The 26,544-nt window shown below is 51.6% G+C and overlaps 2 protein-coding genes and 3 non-coding genes across 6 annotated transcripts; 4 read left to right on the forward strand and 1 right to left on the reverse strand.

Moving 5' to 3' along the window:
- Nucleotides 1-1,961: 1,961 nt before the first annotated feature.
- On the reverse strand, nucleotides 1,962-12,268 carry KCTD2 (potassium channel tetramerization domain containing 2). Its single transcript, XM_055724974.1, has 6 exons — nucleotides 11,899-12,268; nucleotides 10,418-10,526; nucleotides 9,666-9,757; nucleotides 8,874-8,969; nucleotides 5,982-6,107; nucleotides 1,962-5,395 (listed from the first exon to the last, which is right to left on the reverse strand). The coding sequence occupies exons 1-6, from the start codon at nucleotides 12,187-12,189 to the stop codon at nucleotides 5,366-5,368; spliced, it is 744 nt and encodes a 247-aa protein (XP_055580949.1). The 5' UTR covers nucleotides 12,190-12,268; the 3' UTR covers nucleotides 1,962-5,365.
- A 44-nt stretch (nucleotides 12,269-12,312) lies between these two features.
- Nucleotides 12,313-15,397, forward strand: ATP5PD (ATP synthase peripheral stalk subunit d). 2 transcript variants are annotated; one of them, XM_055724979.1, is made up of 6 exons: nucleotides 12,313-12,405; nucleotides 12,831-12,961; nucleotides 13,644-13,740; nucleotides 14,600-14,671; nucleotides 14,996-15,058; nucleotides 15,194-15,397. In XM_055724979.1, the coding sequence occupies exons 2-6, from the start codon at nucleotides 12,840-12,842 to the stop codon at nucleotides 15,323-15,325; spliced, it is 486 nt and encodes a 161-aa protein (XP_055580954.1). In that variant the 5' UTR covers nucleotides 12,313-12,405; nucleotides 12,831-12,839; the 3' UTR covers nucleotides 15,326-15,397. The 2 variants fall into 2 exon arrangements, with proteins under 2 accessions (XP_055580954.1, XP_055580961.1); XM_055724986.1 differs by having other exon boundaries at nucleotides 12,345-12,405; nucleotides 12,825-12,961.
- A 6,577-nt stretch (nucleotides 15,398-21,974) lies between these two features.
- Nucleotides 21,975-22,047, forward strand: TRNAR-UCG (transfer RNA arginine (anticodon UCG)). Its single transcript has one exon. It is a non-coding gene; the product is annotated as a tRNA-Arg (tRNA).
- Nucleotides 22,048-22,233: 186 nt separating this feature from the next.
- On the forward strand, nucleotides 22,234-22,306 carry TRNAR-CCU (transfer RNA arginine (anticodon CCU)). The gene has a single exon. It is a non-coding gene; the product is annotated as a tRNA-Arg (tRNA).
- Nucleotides 22,307-26,040: 3,734 nt separating this feature from the next.
- On the forward strand, nucleotides 26,041-26,113 carry TRNAR-UCG (transfer RNA arginine (anticodon UCG)). Its single transcript has one exon. It is a non-coding gene; the product is annotated as a tRNA-Arg (tRNA).
- The last annotated feature ends 431 nt before the right edge of the window (nucleotides 26,114-26,544 follow it).

A 26,544-nucleotide genomic window follows, 5' to 3' on the forward strand; every position in this document is an offset into this window, starting at 1 on the left:
CCCGCCCCTGGCAACAGCAGGATCTGCTTAGGAAGAAGTGGTTTATAGGGTTCATTTTTGTTCTGGGTAAGTTAACACCTGCAGTGCTGCTGCCTATCCTGCACAGCCTCTTGCTGCTTGGTAATGCTGGGGCATCACTTGTGTTTCGCGCAGCGAGTAAAGCAATCCTTTTTAAAAGGTGTTAAGTGGGTTGTGTAGCCTGGAATGGGAAAGTGAGGGCTGGTGCAAAGGCTTGAAAGCTCCAGCTTGTGATTTCTGCAAACCACTGAATGACACTTGTGTCTTCTGCATGGTGATGTAGTGTTTTGGTAGAGGAACCTCCTGCCTGGCAGACCTGGAGCTGCTTAAAGGCTTTTCCAGCCTATGTGGCCTTATAGGACAGCCCCAAAATGGGAGAGCAGGGAGGTGATGGCTGCAGGCCTGAAATGCTGGCTGTAATTTGAATTTCTGCTGACAAGTCCTATCTTGTGAACGTGAACAAATACGTGTGTGGCGTCAGCAGCGCCAGCCCTGCAGTTTCCATCTCTGCCCAAGATGCTGCTGGCACTGGAGCATGGCTTGGCTTTGGGCAAGTTGACTGCAGGTCTGGGCTGCCAGTGAGGTTTGGCATGGAAATATGGGGAGGGGTCAAGGAGGTTTGCAAAGTACCATCTTAAATCGACCTGTGGTACGTGGTGACTTGGCTGAGCCGTGGTTTCTGCCCTCCATGCTGGTGAGCTGCCTCTAAGGGGACAGTCTCATCTCTTTCCACCATGTTGGCATCAAACCCTGGTCTGGGGATGCATCGACCCCCTCCCTGCTCCGTGGCTTGAGGCTGCTGTCGTGGGGGGATGGAGGCAGGTAGCGTGCCTGCAGGGCAGCCTTCAGAGTAGCTACAGTGGGCAACAGCCACTTGTAGTCAAAAGTAAGACTAAATTCAAGTTTTTCCATTCTTCACTTACGGCTTTGCTGCTCCTCCTTTTCCGTGTGTTGGCCTGAACTGTTGATGTTATCCCACTTCTGGCATCACCAAAGCTTGGCTATCTGGTGTGCCTCTTCGCTGCTCCGCTGCTCATCCATCCATCGGTACCTGTATTTCAAGCATTTCTGAGTTGCAATGCTTTGTAAACAGGAAAGAATCTAAATCTCGGCTAATCCACCCGTCTTGCTAAAGACACGGAGGCAGGGAAGGCTGGCAGCCTTGGCGGGAGTAGCGCAACTATTTAAAACAGCCCACAGGGTTTCTGGGCTGATGCCCGTGCCCAGGGCACTCCCACCCCACATCAGCTGCAGGCTCAGAACACCAGGGGAAGCCAGCTTTAAGAAACTGTAGTTACTTTTCCCATGTTCATTCCCTTTTGTCATGGTTCTGGCAAGAACCTTGTGTCTCTATCTTGCAGGGGAGGTGAAGAGCTGTTTGCAAGCTCCTGCAGAGGTTCAGCGTGGGTCTGTTGTGGCAGAGGAAGGGGCAAAGCTGTCTGAAAGAGTCTGACCTTTCTGCCACAATGTGCTGTTCCACAGTCGAGCAGGGGTTTAGCAAAGGCAAGTTGACAAAAAAAATCCTCTTTCCTTCTTAGCTACTCACACTTAACGCTTGTATTGCTGTTCTGCTTGCTTGTGGTTGTCAGTGGAAATGGTAAAGATAAGTGTGGAAGTTTGATTTTCTGTTCTACAAAAAGAATTTAGAAACAGGCTTCGGTTTGCCTCTTTCTCTGAAAGTAACATTAGAAGGACTCCAAAATCTAATTAAGAGTCTCCTCTTGGCAAATCATTTCTCTAACTGAACTTCGGGCCCATTTCTCTAACGGGCCCGAAGCAGGTACCCATTTTGCAGGTTCCTTTCCCCACAGTGCAGTGTTTGTGTGGGAAGGCTGGACATGGATGCCGAGAAAGCAGCAGGCTGTAGACCGTTTGTTCAAACTTGTCAAACCCATTTCAGAATCTTTATTGGAAAAAAAAATAATTAATCACAGAATCTCAACTGTTATTCAAACACATTTAATAAACAAAGAGAAACGGTAGCAAAGGGCACTGACATGTGACAAACTGTACAAAACCTCCAGGTTTGCAGGCAAACGCGAGGGGAGGAGCCCACAGCCCAGCTGCAGGACTGGGGAGCTGCTCCGTCCCATTGCCCTGCAGCAAAACATGCCCCCTTTGCCTCAGCCCACTCAGTCACCCCTGAGAAAAATCGATTTTTTTAAAAAAATGTGCAGAAACAAAGACACTTTTAAGAGGTTATTTCCAGTCATGCCACAATGGAACAATTTAGGCCACTGGGAAAGTTTAAAAAAAAAACCCAAAGTGTCATACTCTCCATTCCCAGGATTAATGCTTTAAAGTGAACCTTCCCAAGAGGCACAAACGCTCTTGGATATTCCAGTAGTTCTACCCCTGCTCACCTACCCTACTCACCACACCATGCTACCTTTTTGAGAGTGAATGGGATAAATTTCATCTTAATTCAGCACTAGTTTTGATATAGTTGTGACTGAGTGAAAGGCAATGGAAGGACAAGCCCTGTCTTGAGCACAGAAGGGATGCAACTGGTGCATGATGCCGAGACCTGCCTTGGTCTCAGGGTAAAGGTGACCTAGCAGTCAGGAAAGGAGAAATCCTCCACTGGGAATGTACCTGCTCGGGATGGACTTCATGCCTGGTCCTAAATATCACCCAAGAACTTGAGTGTCCAGTACCAATGATGGGTTTTCTACCATAAATTTGTTCTGTTGAACTTAGAAGACCCTGCAATTGAACCCAAATTGTCTTCGATCCCTTGGCGCGTCCTCGCTGCAGAAAGCAGCATGGAGGGGAAAACCAAGATGCAACTTTGATAGCCTTTTTAATGCATTTGAGTTAAACAGCTGTTCCGTTCAGACGGTAATTACTAGGCTCTCTGTGGCTCAGAGGGGAAAGTGATAGCATCACTCTCGCATCTGGCAGTCCTCCGGTGGGCTTCACCACGTACGGCATTTGTGGTGATACAAAAGAGCAAGGAGGTATCGCTTTTACCTACTTGAGCTGTACTGGACAGAAAGTCTCCCTTTGCAACTAGTGATGCTTTGAGCTTGATGGTTTGAACAGCAGGGTGCTCAGCTGGCATGGATGTGACAAAAACTGCTCGACCGGTTCCTGTTGCCTTTAGTTTGATATTTCTTGACCAGTTCCCAGAAACTCCCTTGTCTGAGGAAGGGAAAGAAGACAGATGAGAGTGTTAAAGGGCTTTTTAGCCTGCTAACTTGCATACACATGCTGCTTGATTTCTTAGCAGTGAGCACAGATGGACAATGACTGAGGCTACAAGATACCGACAGAGGAGATCTGTACACATCACAGTGTTATTTAGGCCCAGCCAAGGCGTACGGTCTAATCACACCAGTACCACCTCACCACGTTATCAGCAGGGAAGATGGAGGGAAGAAGAGCTGGGTTCTTCAGCGTGATGGCAAGCCGGCTGCATTTCAGCAGCCTGTAACTGACACAACGTGAATTCAAAGACATTTGGCACAGTCTGTTGTTACCGGGATTAAACTAGCACAGGTAATTAACCAGCTTTTCTTGAGAATGAGGCAAAGCTTCCACCGGAGGAGGTACGTTGGCAAAGCAAGATGGGAGAGGGCAGGCAAGAGTATGTACAGAACTGAAGAGAGGCAGACAGTGCAGCGGTGACAGCGTCTTTGCTGCGCGTCTTGCTGAACTGCTTGTTGGACTGTTGGTAATGGGGCTGCAAGGCCCTGCCAGCAACAAGCAAGAAGATGGGAAACCTGCCTAATTCTATCTCAAAACTATGAGATCACAGGTAGCTGAAGTCCTCCAGAAAGGAGCCCAACTCCTCAGCCCAGGTGAGGAATTTTCTGATACCTTCTTGAGAAGCATCTGCTCTGAGCTTAATGTCTGTGAATTCCGGCATCTCTGAAGCTTTGCGTTTAATGTCAGTTTGGGACTTGACTCAAAAAGACCCAAATGCCTGGACGCTTGGGCTACAAAGAACAAAGCCTGGATGAAAGGGGAAAAACATGCAGCAAATTCCTAAGAAATTCCATTTACCAGACTAGGAGGGACATGCCCTTGGTTAGGGATGGCACAGAGGGAACCAGTGACTGCAGTTTGGCTTAGATCAGAATTCAAGAGAGGCACAAACGAACATTTTGCACATCCATCCAAGGCATTCCAGAAAAATAAAACCCAAAGGAAAGAAAAGTCACAGAAGTCGACACTGAACCACTTTGGACAAGAAACGTTACAACAGTTTGGCAACTTTCCACCACCCCCCTGCCCCCTCCCCCCAATTCTGTGATGCCCCTCTGCAATTTGAGGTGATCTCTTAAAGGTGGGGATGTGAGGGGGCTGCAGATAAATCACTGCATGTAAATAGGGGATCTCCTCCGCAAAGGATCTCGTGGGTTAAAACTAAACCTACCTGCTTGCTACAGTACAAAAGAAATCCTGCCTGAAGTCCTCCCTGGGCGAGAAGAGAGGAGACGGGCAGCCCGTGCTGCTGGAGACAAACAAGGCAAAGCTGAACTTGGCAGCAACGAGTCCCTAACCTTGTGACTTTGCACCAGGCTGAGATATGGCCGTGGCAGGGTATGGGAGAGGAAGATGTCACCACTCTTCTGCCGTAGACAAGGGCTAAGGACAGAACTGTCACTATCCTGGGTGAACACAGGTCTCTTTGTTTATGCATGCGAAGTAATGGGCTTTGGAAAATGCCAGGAGCCCATACGTAATAGTGTTAACAGTGAGACCTGTGTCAGATGTACACACAGCTTCCCCTCCCCTTAGTATCTAAACTCAGCTCTTAGGAATTGAACAAGGAACAAATACAAAGCTAGAATGGAAAAGTCTGTGTGGGTTTTTTACGAGTGGTTGTTTCGTTTCTCCTTTTAAAGCCCCATTCTTCTGATTTGGGGGGGCTGGCTGATTAGGAGGGGAGCATTGCAAGGTCCCTGCACTTTTCTGGTGGCAGACCTGGGTGCAAGAAATGGCACAGCTCAAACACAGATCCGCCCACCTACACCAGCCTGTGGAAGGTGGGACCGGTTACAAGGGCATGTGGACCTGAGCAACCTTCACAAAGGCTCTGACTGGGAATCCGGCCCAGCCATTGTGGGAAAAATTCAATACAGCGCTGGCCAAGAAAATAAAACTAATACTTGTGGAAAGGATTATCCAACTGGAAGAGTCCTTTCCTTCCTTGGTTTCCAGGGTAAGAGGGGAGCCTTTGGTTATGACCAGAATTATTCGCCATTGGCAGGACAGGCTCGGCTTTGCTTTGCATTAGCTCGGTTACTGTACAAGGGCAAGGTTGCACTGCGGAGAGATGCTCTGCTCAGCTAGGCTGCCCTTTTGACATCTGGGAGTTTTAACGGGGTGGACTCTTGAATTACATCCGGGATCCTCGCTCTTGAAGAATCTGAAAAAGAAAAGAGTTTCTGTAAATACCTTGCACAAGTTTAGATGCAAAAGTTCATGTGCAGAGTCCTTGTTTTTGCAGAGAAAGGAAAGATGGACTAACGTGGGTAGTAGCTTGCTGGTTTTTAGGCTACGATAACAAATGACAGGCTGGTTAAAGCTGACTGAGCCCCTTTTCTAGAAATCCTGCTTAGCTGCCTGCCAGGAGTTAAGAATGTCGCCTTTTGTTGCTATCCTGGCTGGGGGAAGAGTGGACTGAAAGGGAAAAAACAACCTTATCTATCCCTGCACCATCCATCAACCACAAAATGTTACCGATCTCAAAGGTCCTTGCTATGGTGCCTTCGTCTTTCAATTCTATCTCTTTCCTCTAATTTTTTTGTCTTGATTTAAAATGTACAAAGAGCCTTAGCTCTTGTCCTACAGTAAAACATGAAATCTTCCAAGAGGGGAAGATCACACATACAGGAGGAAATGGGAAAGCTGGTACTGCAGAACTACTGCTACGAATTGTGGACCTGCTAGTGTAAGGAGCTTTTTCTTTGTACAGAGGAATGCAGGTCCATGCATGCGAGCAGATGCCTTACCTTTGCCTTCTCGCTCGGCTCCTTGACAATGCCATTGGTAGAATTGTTGAGCTCCCTGGACACAACACAGAGGAATTCTGCCTGGTCTTCATTTCCATAGTTATAGGAAGATCCAATGCTGATCAGCTGTGCAAAAGGAGAGAGCCAAGGTAACTATCAACAAGTCTTGACTTTTGTTTTATTCATACAACTGCTTTGTGAGATATGACTGGCCAGTGAGACCCATTTGGGACCCCAAGTGTCTCCCTGCAGCCTCCTGTGTCAGACACAGCTGAGCTCCAGAGCCCTCTTGTGGCACCTGGAGCCCCGGGAAGAAATTCCAGCCTGAAACTGCCGTGCTGAACATAACAGGACATTTGCCAATTACTGAGGGCGGAAAAAGGAAAAACACGTTAGATTTTGCAATATATAATATCCAGCTAATTCAGGTGTGGGGCAGGCAACACAGACTTTCTAGCCCAGACCATGCTGAACTTGGCTTCAACTTGCCTTGTGACTTTGATGTGTAAAAACTGGAAAGGAAACTCTACCAGAGACAGATGTTAGATTAACTGGGAAACATGTGGCAAACCGGCACCATTCCTTATGTAGATGCTGTCAAGATGGAGTTCGGTAGCTGCATAAATGGGATTATATTCTATTACTGTTGTGATGAGGGGTCTGGACTCGATCCAAGAAATCCCATCTGTCTCATTTATCTTTATTATATTAAAAGAACATCCTGGAGTGCAGAGCTGATTTGTCATTTACAACTCTGTTCTGCTTTCCAGACAATAAATCTAAGTAATCTGAAGAAAGCAATGTGAATCTTATCAACTGAGTATATCTAGGAAACCTTATTATGCAGCATGCACCCTAACTTCCATGTCCTAATGGATTTTAGAAGAGACACCTCTGTATTTATATATTAGACAGATGCAGTCCACAGCCCTCCTGGACTGATGACCACCTATGTGGTCACAGTGCAGCTGCAGGAAGACCTGGGGGGCTGTCACACTGACTGACCTCCAGTACTGTTTTAAATAGATTCTGATGTTTGTGCTGAGGGCAAAAGCTACACAGGATTAAAAAAAAAAAAAATTTCTTTTCCTTCCCTGCTCCCCATCTTGACTGTTTAAGCTTCTTAAAATAGCACATTTCTATTCCATCCTTGATTTAAGCAGGACTGAATGCTACAAAGCAGAGAACGTGAAAGGCTGTATGGTCCTCCAAGAACCCAAACCTGACAGACAATAAGGCTGCAACAGCTTTTACGCTTCTGGCTCCCCTGCAGGTTTCTGAGCCAGCCTTTTTGATGTTATGAAGTGACTGGATCAATTGATCCAGTGAAAGGATTGCCTGCTCTCTTCAGTCACTGGCATCCAGGCTAAGGTTTAGTAATAGGCTCTCTTTGTCCCCAGTATGGAGATCTGTCACCCTCTTTCCTAACATGCCTCAGCATGCCAAGCGGCACGATTTGGTGGAGGGTAGAAGCTGTGCCGGGCTGCACATCTGGGGAAAGACCTTGGCGATAGGCTGCAGCTACAATGTGCCTCCCAGCAGGGCCCGTCTCAGCATGGGACACATCCTGTGCTGCACCACTGCCACATTCCGGCCCTGTGACCCCGTCCGGACCATCTCACAGATGGAGAGAGGCTGTACTGCTGTGTGAGGTCTAGCCCTGACCAAAGCATTGTGTCAGTCTGCTCTGTTTAGGCTTGCTGCCCCCGGGGGTGTTTGAGCCTGAATGCAAGTCCTGGGGAGGGCAAGAACAGCTCCTGATGGTGGGAGTGTGCTGGAGTGGGGCGTGCAGGACATTCTGCTGCTGCCTGCAGTGCACAGGAAGGAAGCTGGTAGTGGTCTCAGTGGTTTGTGCAAAGGTGGTGGGTGGCAGAAGGACCATTTGCTTGGAACTAGTATCTTGATCCTGTCATTGTAGATTTGAAAAGCAAGACTGGGAAAGATGTAAGGGGTAGATTCCCATGCAGGGCATTGCAGATAGCCTTTTGATTTTGGGGGTGTATACATGCATGTGTGAAAGGCAAATTCTGTTAAGTAGATTTCTGAACAGCAAAACCTGTATGTTGCAGAACTGCCTTTCCATAAAGCTGCTGTGGCTCTTGGTTGCAAGATTTCACTACTGGCTCACAGGGGTGAGTTTTTGGCTGCCTCTCCACTATGCAACAGGAGTTTCCAGGCTTTACAGAACAGATACATATGAACAAGCGAAGTGCTGTTGCTTATCTTATGCCTCGCTTTGTATCAGCACATTTCCCACAACATCCACTTGTACTGAAGCTGGCCAAACTGGGAAGACAGCAGAGCTGTAATGCAGAGCCTATTCTGCACTTTCTTAATACAGCATTAGCACGTATGCTAGCTGGTTTCCAGTTCTCTGTCCTCCTAAGTAAGAGGACTGTATTTGATTCCAGAAACCAAATCTGGAACTAATGCCACGTGCAATTTCGGTGACATCTGGCCCCGAAACCAGCTGTGTTACAAAGGCATCTGCAGGCAGTGTACTTATGTCACTCAGTGAATCTTTAACAAATGCCAGAGTCACGGCTTTGAGCTTCCAGTAAAGCTGCGCCATGTTTTTTCTTGGTTCTATTAATCTTCCTGGATAAAGCTGTTGTACTGGGGCCTGGTATATGCAATGAAATGTGGGAAAAGGGCAGAATTGCTCTGGGATTTGACAAGGATACAAGAAGTCCTGACAGAAAATGAAATCTCTCTTGGCAGTTTGAGTGAATTCTGCCTTTTCCTGTCAGTTATTTCATGTCATTGGACTGCTGCTCAGCTCAGACTGCTTATTCAGAAGAAGACAGCAGTGTGAAGTGCAATTCAATAGCAAACTCTGCTTATTCCATATGCAGCTTTCAGAGGGATTCTGCCGTTCTTTGGTAATGGTACCTGTTCAAATTTCCACCCGTCAGACATGGTGGACACCATCTGTGTGAGCTCTTCCTCTTGGCACTGCAGGACTCTGTACACATGCTTGACAGGTCCCTAAAGCGTGGAGAATAAAAATAAGTGTGAGTTTAGTAATTGTTATACTAGTATAAAGCTAGAAAATTAATAAGCCTCTCCTGCTCTGCTCTTGTTATTTGAGGAAGCCTGAGCCCCACAGGCTTTATTTTCTTCATCCTTCTGACCATCCAACTGATTCTCAAACAGGTACATACAGCTGGCATACCTCTCAAAAGCCTTCTAGGCATCTAAAGGCCAGTGCAAGCAAAACTTCTTTGCCTTTCAAAGCCATTTACTGCTCATTTCTCTTCTGAAATTGTATCTACTGGGTATGTCAATATCAACTGAGCAGCAATGGGGAAAACTGCTAGAGAGAGACGGATATAAAGGGCAGAAAGTGGTTTAGCGAAGGAAGAGTTTGAGCTATTCTTTACCTACCAGAGCAGTGCATTTTGCTTTATAAGAACCCATCTTTGCTCCTGGCCCCTCTTGTCTAACTGTTCACTGCCCTTCTCTACAACGTTAACCAGATGACTTGGTGGTCTGTGCTTGCAAAACCATAAAGGATACTCTCTCCTAGCTGTGCCCTGGCTCTACCTAAAAGCACTTATTCCCCCTGTTAAAGATGACTGCTAAACCCAAGAGTGCTACTAGAAGTGTCTGCAGCCACACTCGTCCTCCTGCTGCACTACAGAAAATGACTGACTTCATACAACAAACGTTCCTGTGCATTACTTGAGAGGTTCTGTTCTCGTTATCCCGTATCCGCTCCTTCACCAGCCGCACAAGGGATGCAATATTGTAAAACTCCGCTTCTTCCAGTACCCCTAAGAAAGGAACCAAAAGCAGAGACACGTTCAGTTACTTTGAACAAGGTAGAATGAAGATGATTCCGCTACAAGGGTGCCACACCTGCTCCTGACTCCAAATCTAACCTAGATATAAGAAAATCCCCAGATGCTGAACAGACTGCCACCGATCGCGTGCTCTCAAGCTGGAAGAAGATGACCAGCTATCTGTCACCTCCTTTTGTGACTTAGAAGATCTTTAAGCAAGACTGTTCCCCTTTACCTGGGATTATCAGAAGCCTTGTGGTACAATCTCAATTTTGTTTGCACAGCCCCATCAGGGAGAAGTCACCAAAGCTGCCTGCTTGTAGAGACCTGCTGTCTGTGGAGGGAGAGGAGATGTGCTAATAGACCTTCTGCTCTGCTAACAGAAGCCTTTGAGCTAAGCAGAACTGTGACGGGTTGCAGGCCTCTGCTTTCAGGAAGATAGAGAATTATTTAATCCTGTTAATGAGCATCCTTCTGAGAAACTAATGGTACCAACTAACAGCACTACTGGGAAATGTGGCTTGCTCACACCCTTACGCATTGCCACGTCAGGAACCCCATGCACTCAGGCCCATTTCTGATGTGGGCTTTCGGATCCTGCTATCAAAAATCAAAAGCATTTGCAGTTCTTCCCCCGTATTCTTCTCTTACCTTCTTCTGCCAGCTCCTTGTTTATGATGAGCTTCCCATGTCGGAGGTAGTTCAGTATTGGACCAAAATATGTGGGGTCTCTATCGATGAGATACGCCCCTGTCTCATCCTGTGGAGTGTGTATAGGAATGAAGCAGGGATGGTTCAGTGGCACCAGGTAAAAAATAATTTCAGTTGAAAACAATAAATTGAACAGTTTCTCCTTGAGAACCTGGATTCATTTGCCTGTGAAAGGTGTTAGAATGACCCCATGTTTAAACCAACATATTTTTTTTTTCAGTATCTGAACTCAGCTACGAATGTTGCAGCTCAATAACGCTAGCAGATGCTTCAAATCAAGGACTTCTACAAACAGAGTTTATATACCTGGAGAGAAAAGCAGGGCTTAGCAGTTCTATTTCACTGCAATAGTAAGAGCCAAAAGCTGGCAGTTGTGTTCTGTCTACATTTGTTTTCCAGGCTAGTTTAACTAGGAGACTCTGGAGGAAAGCGGGATCTCCAGTTCTGGCTAACAGCCTAGGATATTTTCTCCCTTCTACTACTGAAAATGCACATGGCAATGCCCCAGCCACGTCTCTCGCAATACAGTAACTGTTGTCATTAAATAACAAACAATTCACAACCAAAAGCATCTCTTGAGCCAGCTTTGAAGCGCTGACAACTCCTGTGCAGAACTCTTTTCATATCACTCCCTTAAACTGCTTTAAAGCAACGTTTCTCCTGCCAATCAATCTGCTCTAAAGCAATAAAAACCTGCAAAAACATTCTGAAATGTCATCTCTGCTCACTGATATTTTGATTGCAACCAGGATTTATCTTTTGATCAAACTGGAGTTTAATCAAAACAGTGAGTGGCAAGAGACCTGACATTCTCAGTCTGACCTACCCACAAAACATTTACAAAACCCTGCGCAGCAGATCCTGCAGGAAACCTGCAGCTACAAGAACAACAGTTTGCAAAATCCTTACGGTAAACTGCAGTGCCTGCAAAAGTACACCCACGTAAAGAACATGCATGTAATGTTTTGGGGGAGTAAAGTGAAATGTATTAAAAAAAAAACCCAACGCAACCATGTCGGGGTGAGAAATTATTAAAATAACTGGTTCCAGGGGAAGTTTCCTTCCAGCTGCCTCCCTGCGGCTGGGGGAGCCGTGCCACCGCGGGCGGCGGGGCGCTGCAGGCCCGGGGTGGGCTCCAGGCCCCGCTCACGGAGGTGCGGCCACCCCTGGGACCGTGTCCTTAAGGAGACCCGAGGGATGCGGGGCCGGCGCCTGTCAGAGCGACACGGGGCCCGGGCACCGAGGGGCTGCCCTGCGGCTCGGCCCTGCCCGGCTGGGGGTGCCGGCCCTGGGGGCAGCGGCAGCTGTGGCTGTCACCCTGCCCCTGCAGCGAGTCGGGGCGCTGCCCCACGGTGCCACCGGCCGCCCGGGCCCCCGCCATCCCGGGGTTGTGGTGGGGGCCGGCCCCACCGCGGCCTCACCTTGTCGGAGCCGAGCTCGGGCCCGTCCTGGCAGCAGAGGCGGCACAGGAACGACTTGGGCTCCCGGCACAGCGTCTGCCGGGTGCTCACGAAGTACGTGCCGCCCACGTTCAGGCGCACCCACTTGGAGGCGGCGGGCGGCCGGGCCGCGCCGGGCGGAGACAGCGGCCCACCGGAGCCCGCCGCCGCTCCGGCCGCGCGGGGGCTGGGCGGTCCCGGCGCTCCCCCGGGGCCCGGACTGGGCGTGCGGCCCCGCGGCGGCCCCTCCGCTGCCGCCGCCAGCTCGGCCATGGCGGTGCCGCTCAGCGCCCCCGCGTCGCCATCACCGCCCGCTGCGCCGCCCGCCGCCGCTGCCCCGGAAGCGCTTTGCGCGCCGGAAGCGGCGGCCGTCACCGGGACGGATGGGGGCGGCGATCTCCGGTGAGGCTGCGCTCTGATTGGGCGGCGGGGGGGACTTCCGGCGCTGCTGGCGTCTGCGCCTGGGCACGGCGGTGGCGGTCAGTGAAGGTGAGCGCGGGGCGGCGGGGCCGCGGGGCTGGGGCGGCCGGAGCTGGGGGATTGGGGGGCTGGGCCGTCCGGGGGGCTGGGGCGTCCAGGGATCCAGGGGGCTGGGGACTCCGGGGGGCTGGGGGCTCTGGGGTTCCTGAGGTTCCTGAGGCTGGGGGCTCCAGGGTTCCCGGGGCTGAGGCAGGGAGCAGGCCGGGGCGGGCCTGGGTTACGGGGGGGGGGGTCGATGGAGCAGGTGGGAAGCCGCGGCGGGGTGGGGCTGGGCTGAGGAGGGGTCCCCCTGTCCAGGTCCCTCTTCGGCCCTACCCTGTGCCCCTCGGTGCTGGTGTTCCTGGGCCGGAGCCATCCTCCCAGCCCCGCTGTTGCTGGGCCCTGCCGCTCCCCACTCTGTGTGACCCACGCGGTCTCGTCTCTCCCAGGCACAGCCCGGAACCATGGCGGGCCGCAGAGCTGCCATCAAGGCCATTGACTGGGCGGCCTTCGCTGAGAGGGTGCCTCCCAACCAGAAGGCCATGTTCAACGCCCTGAAGACCCGCAGCGATGCACTGTCAGCCCGGTGAGTGTCTGCCCAGCTCCTGCACGTGGGGCAGCTCAGCACCACAGCTGAACTGTTCAGCCTCTGGTTGAACTGGCTGAGCCTGATGTCAGTAACTGGTCTCGCAGAAGTGCACATACAGGCATTAAAACAGGTCACCTTCAGCACAGCTGCTGGCTCTTTTTTTTGGCAAATCTTCTTTACTTAACCCTTCCCAGAGTAAAACAACAGCTGCAATGTAAAAAAGCAGTTTTGTGAAAACAGTTCGCTTTGGCACATTCAAAACATTTTGCAAACTTTGTTATTCTGTTCAATGCTGTACACATTCATCAGCCTTCTCAAATCCTCCAGCAGCTGCTGCTTGATACAAACATTGGCTATTGCAGGTAATAGCCTCTAGCTCAACAGTGTGAAGACTGCTTAATCCCTTCTTACAGGGCTGCACCCAGAGATGCTGTGTAGTAGTTTGAAGTGGAGCAGGACTGCAGGCTGAACTCTTCTTTTCTGTACAGAGAAGTCTGTTCCAAGGGCAGAAGGATTTGCAGAAAATGGTTCATCACTGCTTGTTTAATGATGGACCTGAAAATATTTAAACTCAACTTAGCAGACTGTTGACAGTCTGGAAAGTGACTGTGCATGGAGCAAATGATAGTGTGAGGTTAGTTCTGGTGCTGGTTGTGACTGCTCTGCTCCGTCTCTTTAGGTTGGCCACCCTGCCGGAGAAACCCCCGACCATCGACTGGGCTTACTACAAGGCTACTGTTGCTAAAGCTGGCATGGTGGACGAGTTTCAGAAGAAGGTCAGACTCTTTGTCAGCTGGGCATTGCTCTTTGGAGGTTTAAATGGGGGGTGTTTCTGGTGTTGAGAGGAAAATGCCAGAATTGGCAGAGGAGGTTGGTTTTAGTGAGCAGGTGCCCCAGCTTTACATCCTGCAGATCTGTGTCACTAACCTCGAGGAGGTCAGTTCAATGCCATCTTTCAGGAGGAAAGTGAGAAAGCTGGTGAAAGAAAACTTGCTAAATATTTTGGCTGCAGGAGTGTTTTCTGGTAGTGCCTCTCCTGAAGCAAATGTTCAAATATTTCTCTAACTTAAGAATAGAAGCAGGTGGCGAGCACGGCTCTGCATGCTGTGGAACATGTAAAACTAGTGGGTGCCTGCAGGATTGCCATCCTCTCTAAGTGGGAACTGAAAAGCCTGAGGGAGGCTTTTGCTGAAGGACACGTGGTGTCAGTGGCACTGTGAAATCTGGCTTCCAAGGACAGGGAGGACCCACTGACCTCAGGTGGATCTGGGAACTTTGTCTTACGGGGAATTAAGTCTGTGATATGATATGTCTTTGGTATTAGATGTTCTTGCTTGCTTACAGTGCAATGCTTTGCTCTTTACAGTGCTGTGATGAACGTGTGTGGTATTATTTGTCCTGGTAGTGCTATGCAGTACAGAGTAGATCGCTTTAAGCTCACAGGTGAGCAGTGCTGCTGGTGAAGGGCACAGTCAAGCAGCAATGATCGATTTTAGAAAGCTCATTAACTTAGATGGTTGTGAGCATATCCTAGGAAGAAAGGAGGGAATGCTCCCCTGCTGCTGGGGAGAATGACCTTGGTGTGAGGGATTATTTCAGTCAAACTATAAAGCAGTTTTCTGTTTTGATTTGCAGTTCAGTGCACTACAGGTTCCTGAGCCAAAGGATACACAAACTGCCAAAATTGATGCCCAAGAGCAGGAAGCTGTAAGTGTTTAAACTGTTCCCTAATGCCAGGGGTTTCTCTGACTTCTTTGGGGATGGGAGAGAGTGAGAGGGAAAGAATGTTCTGTGTGTGCTGCACGGGCAGGGCAGCCTGAGCTAGAGCATGGCTCTGGTCTTCATACGTGGCTTTTGGCTAAGGAAGAGGATCTCTGCACGTGGAAGGGTTTGGCTGATGGGTTTTGATCAAGATTCTATCCACTTGTCTGATGTGATGGTGCCAACTTAAAGCCAGCATGGGGTTGCAGGTTCACTCATCGTCACTGCCTTTTCCTGACCATATTTATCATGTTCTCTGCTTTCCTGCAGGCAAAGAGCACTGCTGAATACGTCCAGGCTTCCAAAGCTCGTGTTGTCCAGTATGAGCAGCAAGTAAGTCTGGACTTTGCTTGGTGAATATTCTTTTTAAGCCAGCCTGGCACACACCTTGTCTTTACTTGTATGTGTTTTGCTTTTTTCTTGCTGACGAGTGACTTGTAACGTGTTTGTCTCTGCTCCCACTTCAAGCTTCAGAAGCTCAGGAACATGATTCCCTTTGAACAGATGACGCTTGAAGACTTGCACGAAGCCTTCCCTGAAACGAAACTGGACAAGGAGAAATACCCGTACTGGCCCCACAAACCCATTGCTGATCTGTAAACTTGTCAGGAAGCAGTTTGTCTAACGACTGTCAGATGCTGTGATCTTCTAAATAAAGTAGTTTCCCTCCTGTCTGTGGCTTAGACCTTAGACGTGACGTTGCAAGGCTTTGAGAACATGGAACAATACACAGACCTGCAAACAGCCCACTTTTTCTGGATTTTCTTTTCTACCTGTGAGCTCGGTTTTGTAGAAAGGACCGAGATCCCAGCTAGACCTGCTGATCAAACTGAGCCCTATTGCATCTTCTGTAATGCGAATAAACCGCCTGTCCATCTGGGGTGTAGGGGATGTAGTTCTGCTGTGTCAGGCCAATAGAGAAGTTGAAGGTATGAAACCTGTTGAGATGCTGGAATGTATATTTAGTGGTGATGTGCGCTGTGGTGGGAGACACGTCTCGCCAGTTCTACAGGCAGAGGTCTAGGGCTGTTTTCTAGGTTGGCTGTGATGGTTTAGGTGCAGCCAACTGAAAAAAGTTGAAGGAGTGTAGATGTGCTGAGATGCATTTAAAAGAATTATTTTTTTTAAAGCATTCCAATGCTTTAAAATATATCACCCCTTTAATCCTGGTGATCCTGTTCTCTGTCCTGGGTTTCTGAATGATGTGGATCTCGCTGAAACTCAGAGAAACAAATGCTTCAGCCTTGCATTGTTTTATTTAATTATCTGAGATGGAATTCTTAAACACCTTTTCTCAAAACGGAAACAGCTACATAAGAGAAGAGCATCAGTTCCCTTTTCTGTTCGTCATGTTTGCGGTAAGAATTATAGACAGACAGAATGGAGGTATTATCCCCCGATTTCACAATTACTCTATTCGGATACCTTGCTAGCCCACAGAGTAAGAACATGCACAGTTCTACTGAACTAGAGGAGAAAGCACTAAGCATGCAGATCTCGGGGCCCTGCGGGTTTGCTTATTTTTATTTGGGCAACAGAAACAACTTTTATGAATCAAGCAGGAAAAAAATTACAGTGGAGAGGTTAGAAGCCATACAGTGGAGAGCAGCTGAACCAGTGCTGTGCAGAACTGGTCTCTAGCTGCTCCATTTCATAGAAATAATAGCAAAAAAAACCAAGGACAGGAAGAAGTGACTGTAGAGAAGCAGCTTCTCCAGAACTGGCAGAAATGGGTCCTGCTCCTGGAGTTGCCAGTGGGGCTGGGCTACCTGCCCTTTTCCCTGGGCCACCTTGGGAAGGCTCAGCAGCAGGGTGGCTCCCTCGCCGAGGTGTTTCGTGGTCGGCTTGTTTGTGGCTCTCATTGCTGGCTTGGTGTGTGCGTCTGCAAAGAGCAAATAGCATGTGTCAGTGTGAGGGGTCAGTGGGTGACTACCACACTGGTACTGCCAGAGGCGTTGGTTACCCTGAGGAAACCCAACCTCGCCCAAACAAACCTGCAGTAAAATGCAGCAAACCCAGCTTGTTTAAGAGGTTATGGGTGGTTTTACCTTGCTGGAAGCTTCCGAGAGCCTTGCCTGAGCATAGGGATTGGTGCTGCTGGTGTAAGAGGAAGAGGGTGTCTAACAGAGCCATGATCATGAGCAGGAAGGTGCCCAAGAAGAATACCACTGCAGAACAGAAAACCAAGCGAGCTTGTGATACTGGCATCATTTTCTTGAATGTAATCCTGCCTGCCTTCTCCTGCCTGGTGGGGAAGGGGGGAAATTTCCAACCCCAGCAAGCTGGTGCAGCTAAGCTGTTCGTGACTTCATTGTTCACAAGCGTGTCCTTAAATACCCAAAGACCTTCCCAAGGGCTGGTACCTGTGTGAAAATCGGTTAGTTTTTATTCGATAAAGATGGGTACCTATCACAGGTGGTCTGTTAGAGGAAGTTGGGAGGATGTTGTTGAGAATCACAGCTAACATGGAGCTGCCGAGGATGATGGCAATCTGGAAGCTGATTTTCTCCTCAAGAGAGCTGGGTCCAAACAACACTGCCATGTCCAGCAGATACAGCGCACACGTTGGGAGGATCAGGTTCAGGATATACAGAGTGGGTTGTCTCTCCATGGAAATCTGTTGAAGAAGATGGACAAAATTTAGGTGAGTGGGAGATAATGTGTTGGGTGAATGCTTGTTCCCTAGTGTAGAAAATTATCTTATTTCATACTTTTTTTTTTTTTTGGTGGCAAATCAGTGCAATATAATAGGAAAGTAGTGCTGTACCACATAGGTGAGCACAGAATATTCTTCATTATCCACCTCTTCCACGTATTCAATGATGCTGAGGTTGGTGAACTTCCATTCTCCATCAGTTAGGAGGTAACTCTGGCTTTCTTTCATCATCTCAGCTGGTGTCTGTCTTGTCTTCATGACAACGTCTGTTACTGTTTGGGCAGGAGGCAGAGCAGGAGGCAAATTGCAGAATTTAGGTATTTATTAGAGGTCAGTTATTTCCTCTCCCCTTCCCTCCCAACCAAGGGTGTGTGCAGATGGGGAAAGGCAACATTTCTTGCACTGCTGCGTTTTCTTAGCTCATCAGGGAGAAATTAAAAAGGACTCTGGTGAAGAGACTTGGCTGGACCTCTGGGAATGTGGATCAGAGGGAAAATCTCTGGTGAATCCCATTCTTTGCGGATGGGAGCTGGAGGATTGCATGTCACCTCTGCTTATTCTTCAAGCCTTCCTATTGGGATGAACTCTGGCTGCAGTTTGGCTCCCTGAAACTGTCCTGAATTTCCTCCTATTTTGATGACTTTCAGGTATGTTTAAAGATCAGTCCTGCAAAATTGAACGTGAACAAGTAGCCTTGTTGCAGGAAGCCTCCTAATCTCCTGGTTTGTCCCAAGGGCACTTACCACAGAACATCCAAATGCTTCCAGAGATGTTGCTGGGAAATGTGCCAAAACAGAATGGCAGTGGTTTAGCTCATTTTCCCTGGTGTTACACAGCCACAATCCCACTAACCCAGTGTGAGCACATGGTGCTGCTAAGGGAACCCAGGAGTTCGCCAGGGTCCTTCTCATCTGTTCCTCCTGAAAATTTAGCCCAGCTGTAGCAAAACTCCGCTTGCTGCTCTACCTGGGTAAAGGAATAAAGTGATGCTCAAGTTGCACATCTGGGTGTCAAAGGGAAACTTGAGGATCATCAGGCTGCACGTTAAGGTAACCTGGAAGGGCTGGGTGGAGGTGAAGCTGCCGTTGTGCTCGATGACCGTATAATCCAGGTTCAAGTTTTGTCCGTTCACTCTGGAGTAAACAAAAGTGGAGAGTGACCGAGCTCCACGGCGCTGTGGTGCCCCGCGGTCCCCCAGAGCCTGGGCTGTCAGCATCCCCTCCCGGGCAGCTCCGGCTGTGCCCAGCCTGGGGGAGACCTGGGGCTGGAAGGGCTGGTGAGTGCCTCTCACCAAGGGCTGTAGCAGCTCTGCACCTCCTAAGGAAGCTCTACTTCTCCCCCCTCCACGTTCCGCTCTCCCTGGGGACTCACTTCCGGCTCTGCTGCCTCCCCCTCACCGAAGAGCGGTGCCCACCCCTCTGTCAGACCCCCGGTGCTCCATCCCCTAACAGCAAACTGCGAAGGGTCATGCCATTCCAGGGCATTGCTGGTCTCTGCTGCTTCCCCAGCTCAAGCTACAGCCCAGGCATCTCTGGAGATGTCACAGTATTACAGAGCCACAAAGTGCTTTGTATAAACCGTGGTCACCGTTAATCTAAATGATGAGGTTCTTGGTTACAGAGAGTTCATGGGAATAACTTAACCAGAGGAGTTTACCCCATTTCCTACACCACCACCACCAGTTTACATTCGTTGTGTTTCGCTTAAGCCAGTGGATGAGTGGAAGGGGAACCTACTGCTCTAAAATGAAGATGCGGGGAGACCAGTACGTATCCGTGGGCAGAATGACTCTGGAAATGTTACAGAAATCCTGCGGGTCCCAGGTTACAAAAGTGTTTTCCCACTCCTGGGGGAAGAAATGGCAGGGGAGAAATGAGCATGGGGCTCGGCAGCAGCCGTCGCGCCAGGCATCACAGGAGAGGAACGCTCCCGAGGGACCTACCAGGTTCAACATGAAGTAAAATGTGACCGTCTGGAGCTTTTCTACCTGGAGGAACAAAAGGGAAGATACTGAGCTGATTTTCTTAGGTACATCCAATGCAGAACCCAGAAGCTCTCCTCGTTGCTTTTGTAGCATACAGGTTGTAGAAACTCAGGAAAAGAGCTCAAGGATCCTGATCCTGTGGCCGAAGAGAGGGAGCACACGGTCTAATGGTTTGCAGAAAAAAAAAAAATAAAGTTATTGCTAATATTTACACACCAGTGCCCTGCAAATGTGTTGCTCAGTTCGGGCACCCCACAGGTTGGTTGCAGAGCTTGCTGTAAAGCAGGCTGCTTGTCTGACCCTGCCTCTGAACTTTTTCCTGGAAGTAGGATGCTCTAGAAGATGACGGAGAAGATGCTCCAGATCTTCCAAAAATGCTTTCCAACAGCAGAAAGCCGAAGAAGTGGAAGGGACTGATGCTCATCCCCGTGGCTTTGCTGGCCCAGCCCTGCCTGGCAGAAGACTCAGACCCCAGCCCAGCCATCGCCCAGTTTTCTGCTCTAAAGCCCCAAATGGGAGTTTTGGGTCCTTACCACAGAGAGAATCGCCACCAGCATAAGATCCACCTTCACTTCCAAAGGCTCCTCCAAGCTTGTCTTGGGCAGGATGTGTGTGTGCAGCTTGCTGTGAGAGGAAACGTTCAGGTATTCAACCACATCGTAGTAGGTGCAGACGTACCTCGGAACAGCCCCTGCTAGAAAAAAAAAATATCCACTGGAATCAGAAAAGGATCAGGCAGGATCTCAGCCTGCGAGGGGTGTGCCAGAAGAGAAAGGGTACGGAGTTGGGGATGTGAAAAACATCGGTAACACGGGCAAATCCCTTCTCACATAGATGGGAACAGAATTCCTCAAAGCTTTTCCATGCCTCTTGTACTTACCTGTCCCAAGAGAAAAGGTGAGGATAGCTATAAAAGCTCGCTGCATCGTCTCCTGCTTCCAAATAAAGAGGAAAATAGCCCTGTGTGCCTTATGAACAGTTCCAGGACACGTCATTTGTTATGTAGAAGTTGATTTGATATTTATTAATGAGGGGTGGCTGTTTTGTAAACAGAAGCTAGACTTTTGATGTATCTATTTGCACTGGAAGGAAGACTTTGCTAATGGTGTGATGCACTCAAAGCTGCTCCCAAGAGCCAGTTTAGTTGTGGTAAAGGAAGAATAAGGTCATTAAAAAAAAAAAATCCAACAATTTGAGGGCAAGGAACACAACGAAAAGGCAAGGAGCCAGAGCTACTCAGAACCAAATCTTGTCTCATTTACAGGGCTGAGAGTTTACTGCAATGCCATTGAAATGGAATAGAAATTAAAATTAGTGCTTGTGTGATGTGAGGGGTGCCGGGGAGGCTGCTCTCCCTCGAGCCCAGCCCTGCTCCGTAGCAGCCCAGCCTGTGGGTGTTCGAGGATGTCCTCATTTCCCAAAGCACTGAGCCTCTCATGTGCCCACTGATTTTGTTTCTGCCTCCTTGCTGCTCTCCCGCGCTCTCGAGGTTCTTCTCCAAGCCCTCACAGCTAAGGTGAAAGGCTCAGAGACTTTTTTTTTTTTTTTTTCTCTACATCTCTGCCTGCCTTTCCCTCAGCCGCCCTCCTCTCCATCACTGCCTATTTTTTCCGTGGTGATTCCAGCGATGGTTCCCTTGCAGGGGAGCAGCTCCAATTCTTGTGTGCTTGGGAAGTCCCATCCTGCTGGGGCATTGCAGGTGGCACCTTATTTATTTGCCCTTTGGTTGTGTGGGAGGTAGGAAGTGTATGGGCCATAGGGCAGGGTTTGAACTGGAGGTAACTGGTGTGAAGAGAAGTAGAGGTGACCGCTGTGCTGGCCGTAGGAGTTTACGCTGGTGGGACGGTGTCGCTAGAGGTGGGACAATGTTGAGCCCCCAGAATGGAGCTAGAGGTGACCTGACCTCCAGCAATCCCTCACATCTGCCAGCAGCTGGTGTGATGTGAGCTGCTCCTCTGCCTCTGCCAACTTTTGGTACCCGCTGCGTCCTGTTGCAGTGAGGTCCTTGGCCCCACCGCACGCCCCGCGCAGCATCCCTCCCTCGGCAGCTCGTGGGGGGGCAGAGGAGGGAGGAAAGCCGGACCCGTGTGGCACTTCCAAGGCTGGGCGAGGCGATGGGATGACTTGGCTGCGCAGCGGGGGCCCATCCTGCGCAGCACCCTGCTTCTGCCTCTCCCAGCCACGTACCCAAGCCCTGGCTGCAGGGGTGTCCCCTGGCTCCAGCGCAGCGAGCGCAGCCGCCCTGTGCCATGCTCGACTTCCCCACAGCCTGGCCATGGTGACACAGTCCTACTCCCACCGTGTCTTCTGGTGGCCCACCATGACTTCTGGTGGCCCGCCATGTCTTCTGGTGGTCTGCCACATCTGCTGGCAGCCTGCTGTGTCTGCTGGTGGTCCGCCACATCTTCTGGTGGCCTGCCACGTCTGCTGGTGGCCCGCCGTGCACCCAGGGGCTCCAGGAATCTTGGGAGGGCCTGGGGGGCTTGGGGAGCTCAGGGGGCTCCAGGGGCTCAGGGAGGACTTGGGGGGTCTTGAGGGGTGGGGGTGGGCGTGATGCTGGGGGTTGGCAGGATCGCTGGGACGGGGGGGGGAGGGGCTGCACTATCAGTGACCGCGTGGCCTAATGGATAAGGCGTCTGACTTCGGATCAGAAGATTGAGGGTTCGAGTCCCTTCGTGGTCGGCCCCTTTTCCCCGCACTTTTAAACCCGCTCCAGTTTTTCCCGCTCCCCCCTTCGCGCCCCCTCCCCTCGGGGCTAGGGCCCGCCCGCGCGCCCCCCGCCCCGCCCCCCCGCCCCGCCCCCACACCGCCTGCTGGGCCCGCAGGGGTCGGGGCCGTTCTCCCGGGCCGGGGCGCGCGCCCTGCGCAGCCCCAGTGGCCTAATGGATAAGGCACTGGCCTCCTAAGCCAGGGATTGTGGGTTCGAGTCCCATCTGGGGTGAGCCGCCTTTTGCCGGTGCCAACCCCGGTTCCGTGCTCCTTCCCCCCGGGTCGGTGCCGCCAGCCCCGCGCAGCGCTGCCGGGCCGCCTCCCCCGCCTCCCGCTGCTGCCCGCAGGGTGCTGGCTGTGGCGGCTCGGTGGGAAGATGTTCCCCATCCCCAGTGGCAGATGTCAGTTGAGGAGGGTGATGCACCGGGAGGGTCCAGATGTGCGAAGGAAGCAGCGCTGCTGGGTTCATGTGTCTGGATGGCTTCTGCAGGCAGAGCTTGCGGAGGGGATGGCTGAAGAGGGAGGTCGAAGTGGTCCATGACATGTTTTGGGGCAGCCAGACCCCCATGGCAGCCCCAGGCTCACTCACCGGGACGATGCGGTGATCAGTTCCACGGCAGCCGCCCCAGCCTGCCTATCACAAGGGAACCCAGGAGGAGCAGCTACAAACTGCCCCGGATTTCCGTGCAGAGATGGATGCTCCATGGTCCCACACGCCCAGGTGAGGCTGTCACCGAGGGAAGAACCAGCAGCTTTTCCCTGGGTCCTGCTGATGAAAGGATGGGATTTGGAGAGTTGTGTCGTGGTTTAACCCCGGCCGGCAACCTAGCACCTCGCAGCCACCAGCTCACTGCCCCTCACCCAGAGGGATGGGGAGGAGGATCAGAAAGGAATGTAAAACTCAAGGGTTGAGATAAGAACAATTTAACAGGCAAAGCAAAAGCTGCACACGCAAGCAAAGCAAAGCAAGGAATTCATTCACCACTGCCCATGGGCAGGCAGGTGTCCGGCCATCCCCAGGGAAGCAGGGCTCCATCACCAAAAGGGTTACTTGGGATGACAAACGCCATAATGTCGGATGTTTACCCCCTTTCCTTCTTCTTCCCCCAGTTTATATACTCAGCGGGATGTTATATAGTATGGAATACCCCTTTGGCCAGTTTGGGTCACCTGTCCTGGCCGTGTCCCCTCCCAGCTTCCAGTGCCCCTCCAGCCCTCTCGCTGGCAGGGCCCAGGAAACTGAGAAGTCCTTGATTTAGTATAAACATCACCCAGCAACAACTAAAAACGTCAGTGTGCTATCAATGTTGTTCTCACATCATGGCCAAAACACAGCACTGCCCCAGCTACTCAGAATAAAATTAACTCTATCCCAGCTGAACCGAGAACAGGTGTTAATGAAAGGGTGTTTTTTGGAGAGCTGTTAATGCAAGAGCGGTTCTTTGGGGCATGGGCACCTCCCCAGGTGTCCCCAGCAGTGCAGAAGCAGGGTATTAAAGCTGTTTAATGAGCCTTGTCTGGGCAGAGCTGGGTCAGGGCTGAGTCAGGAATTTCTGCTGTATTTTGACCCCTTCCAGGTGCTCCCTGTATCATCAGCTACATCTGACTCCCAACAAAAAGGCTGGGGGATGACCACCTTGCAGTTGTCATGTAAAGCTCTTCCCGGAGCATGGCAAGCTTTAGTGGGAAGGAAGCTTTACTCTGCTGGATAACACATCTCTGCAAGGGCTGTTTGCTGGGACCACGCAGTCTGGCTGTGCTGCCCTGGGACCCTAGCCCTCCACGTACGTGCCTTTGGGATAACGCCCTCTCAGGTTCGTTGCATTAAAAAGCTGCTTGGAGGGTCTTTTCCTGTGGAGTTAATGGATTTTAAAAGGCAGCTGTGGTCAGGGTGATATCACACTAGTAAAACCTAAAGTCAAGTTTCTTTTTGAGTAATTTTTCTCTCTTAGGGGTGGGGGGAAATGACTCCACCGCCTGAAAGGCAGCAAACCTGGCAAAGCCCTGGGTGTTGGGCCACCGGCAGCCCCAGGCAGCCGAGCTGCAGGTCCCTGGGCTGCTCAGCAAACCCTGCCTGCTCTGGGGGATGGGGATGGGGCGAAAGGGGTGTCTCCAGGCTGGTGTTACCTGGGACCACTTGGCTTCCACCTCTTTGGTTGACCAGCTTCAAGGCTGTGATCGAAAGTGCAGCCAGAGAACGATTTTTGCATCCTTCTTACAAGACTGGATAGCATCAGGTGGCTCTTGGGGGTGTTTGATCGCTTGGGTTCCTCTGGGCAGCGTTTTCTCTGCATCCGCTGGAGATGCTGTACCCACAGTCCCACTGCGATGTCCTGGTGGCAGCACCACCAGGGGCCTGGGCTGGGTCACCGTGTGCTCAGAGGGACTTCCATCAGTCATGGCCTCGCTTGGGCAGTACCAAGTTTTGTTCCTGCTGGTTTTTGCTGCTCCTGGCTCCAGAGCGCTAAGGCTCAGGCAGCAGGAGGCTGGACCTGTGCTGCTCCTCATGAGCTGGAGTGACTGTGCCGGCTGATGGGTGAGGACCAGGGTGCAGAGCGGGGAGAAAACAGCCCTGGGGGAAATGCTGCAGGGACACGTGGCATTCCAAGGGCTTCGAATTCCCTGGTGCTGGGCAAAAGCGGGCAACTGCTGCCAGCACCAAGGAGCTTCCTGCACCCTGGGGCCAAGGGACACTCGGCCATGGGGGGCTCAGACCCTTGGCCCCCCAGTCTGCAGTCAGGCACCAGATCCACTTGACCGGGCTGTCACCACCACACATCTGGCTTAGTGCTGCCCCACCCCCTTGCATCTGACACGATCGGGATTTGCACCCTACACCCCTCTGTGCCCCCCACACCTTGGTGAGCTCTTGGGGGCACCAGGGGTGGATGGAGCTGGGGCAGCTGCTACGTGCTCTGGTCTGGCTGCTGCCACCCGCCGTACTGGGGGGGTCTGCACAGCCGCAGGGCACGAGAGCTCATCTCGCCCAGTCCTTCCTCTCCAGCACGTCTCTACTCAGCTTTCGTCCGATGGATGCATTGGAAAAGACACACAGCTGGAAGCTGAGCTGGACATACCCCGGGAACCAACATGTCCCCCAAACCACCCGTGGCAGTGGAAGAGGCTAAAATACCTTCCTGCCCTGTGGTGGGCTTTGGGAAGTTTTTCTAGGATTAGATGAGAAGCGCAGGTTTTTGGGGAGAAGCCAAGCCGTGCTGTGGAGGGTGCAGGAGGTGCGGTGGGTAAGGAGCAGGAGCCTGAGCCCCGCGGTGCTTCCTGCAGCGCACCGTCACGCTGTAGCGGTGCTGTGTTACTGCAGGTGCCATCACTGGTGGCTCGTAGACACTGTGGCCACCACACTGAATGCATGACTTGGCTCCAAGGTCCCAGCTGTCCCTGTCCTCCCTCCTTCCCCAGTGATGCCCGACCCTGGGAGTCAAATGGAAGGAATGTACAGCCTCGGCTGGGTGTGATGGTCTTGGCTTTGCCTTTCCATGGGGATGTGGCAGGGAAGGCCTGGACTCATGTACCCCTGGCAGCTGTAGGGTGAGGGTGGCAGTGACCCCAGCTGCTCTGTGTTGGGGGTGTCCCTGGCTGGTGTCTGCTCTTATTTGTGGGTTGTATTTGTGTTCGGAGTTGTTGGCATCCTCAGCAGCACGGCTGGAGCAGCGGGCAGCAGAGCCGGTGGCAGGAGGGGAACGTCGCTGCTCCAGCCCACAGGATTCCTGCACGGCACAGCCTCCATCAGCACGTATGGGGGAGGCTGTGGGGGTTCATGGTGACCTACGGGGTCCCATGGGAGGAGGGGCCCCCTGCCCGCTCACCCCACCACGGGGAGGAACAGCCACAATCCCAGGAGGGATGGGAGCGTGGGTGATGCACAAGGGGTGGCAGGAGACCCCCCCCCCACCCCCCCCCGGACCCCCCCCCGGTGTGTGTTGCTGTCCCCAAAGCAGAGTTATGGGGGACCACGTGGCCTAATGGATAAGGCGTCTGACTTCGGATCAGAAGATTGAGGGTTCGAGTCCCTTCGTGGTTGTTTTAAAGCCACGAGTCGTTTAATTTCCCCACACCCCTGGAAGGTGGGGGGGGCGGCGGTCGGTGGTCGGTCCCTGCCCCGTGGGGTGAGAGCAGCCGTGGGTGTCGGTGCTGGGGGGTGCCTTAGGGCCGGCTCTGCCCCGCAAGGCCCCGGGGCTCTGCCCCACGGCGGGGCCGCAGCGCGGGGGTGGGGGCGAAGCGGAGCCCGGCCCCTGCGGCCGGTTTTTGGGAGGTGGGAATAAAAGGGTGGGGGCAGCCGGGGCTGGGGCTTGGCGCCGCTGCGGGGAGCGCCCGGTGAGGCACGGGGGCCGGGGTGGGGGTGTGTGTCTGGGGGGGGTGTCTGTGTGTTCTGGGGGGGTGTCCCCCCGACCTCGCCCCTCCCTGCGGGGTAGGGCTGGGGGGGTAAAAAAAAAAAAAAAATAGTGGCTGCCA

Source organism: Falco cherrug, chromosome 1 (genome assembly GCF_023634085.1).
Source record: "Falco cherrug isolate bFalChe1 chromosome 1, bFalChe1.pri, whole genome shotgun sequence".
Taxonomy (NCBI): Eukaryota; Metazoa; Chordata; class Aves; order Falconiformes; family Falconidae; genus Falco; species Falco cherrug.

What these genes read in the sequence shown, in the direction of transcription:
- KCTD2 (XM_055724974.1), bottom strand. Translation starts at nt 12,189, where the DNA reads ATGGCCGAGCTGGCGGCGGCAGCGGAGGGGCCGCCGCGGGGCCGCACG. An exon ending in ACGAGAACAGAACCTCTCAA is followed by an intron (nt 8,970 to 9,665) that starts GTAATGCACAGG and finishes TCCACGCTTTAG; the next exon opens with GGACCTGTCAAGCATGTGTA. An exon ending in AGCCGAGCGAGAAGGCAAAG is followed by an intron (nt 5,396 to 5,981) that starts GTAAGGCATCTG and finishes TTTCTTTTTCAG; the next exon opens with ATTCTTCAAGAGCGAGGATC.
- ATP5PD (XM_055724979.1), top strand. Translation starts at nt 12,840, where the DNA reads ATGGCGGGCCGCAGAGCTGCCATCAAGGCCATTGACTGGGCGGCCTTC. An exon ending in TGGACGAGTTTCAGAAGAAG is followed by an intron (nt 13,741 to 14,599) that starts GTCAGACTCTTT and finishes TTTGATTTGCAG; the next exon opens with TTCAGTGCACTACAGGTTCC. An exon ending in ATGCCCAAGAGCAGGAAGCT is followed by an intron (nt 14,672 to 14,995) that starts GTAAGTGTTTAA and finishes GCTTTCCTGCAG; the next exon opens with GCAAAGAGCACTGCTGAATA.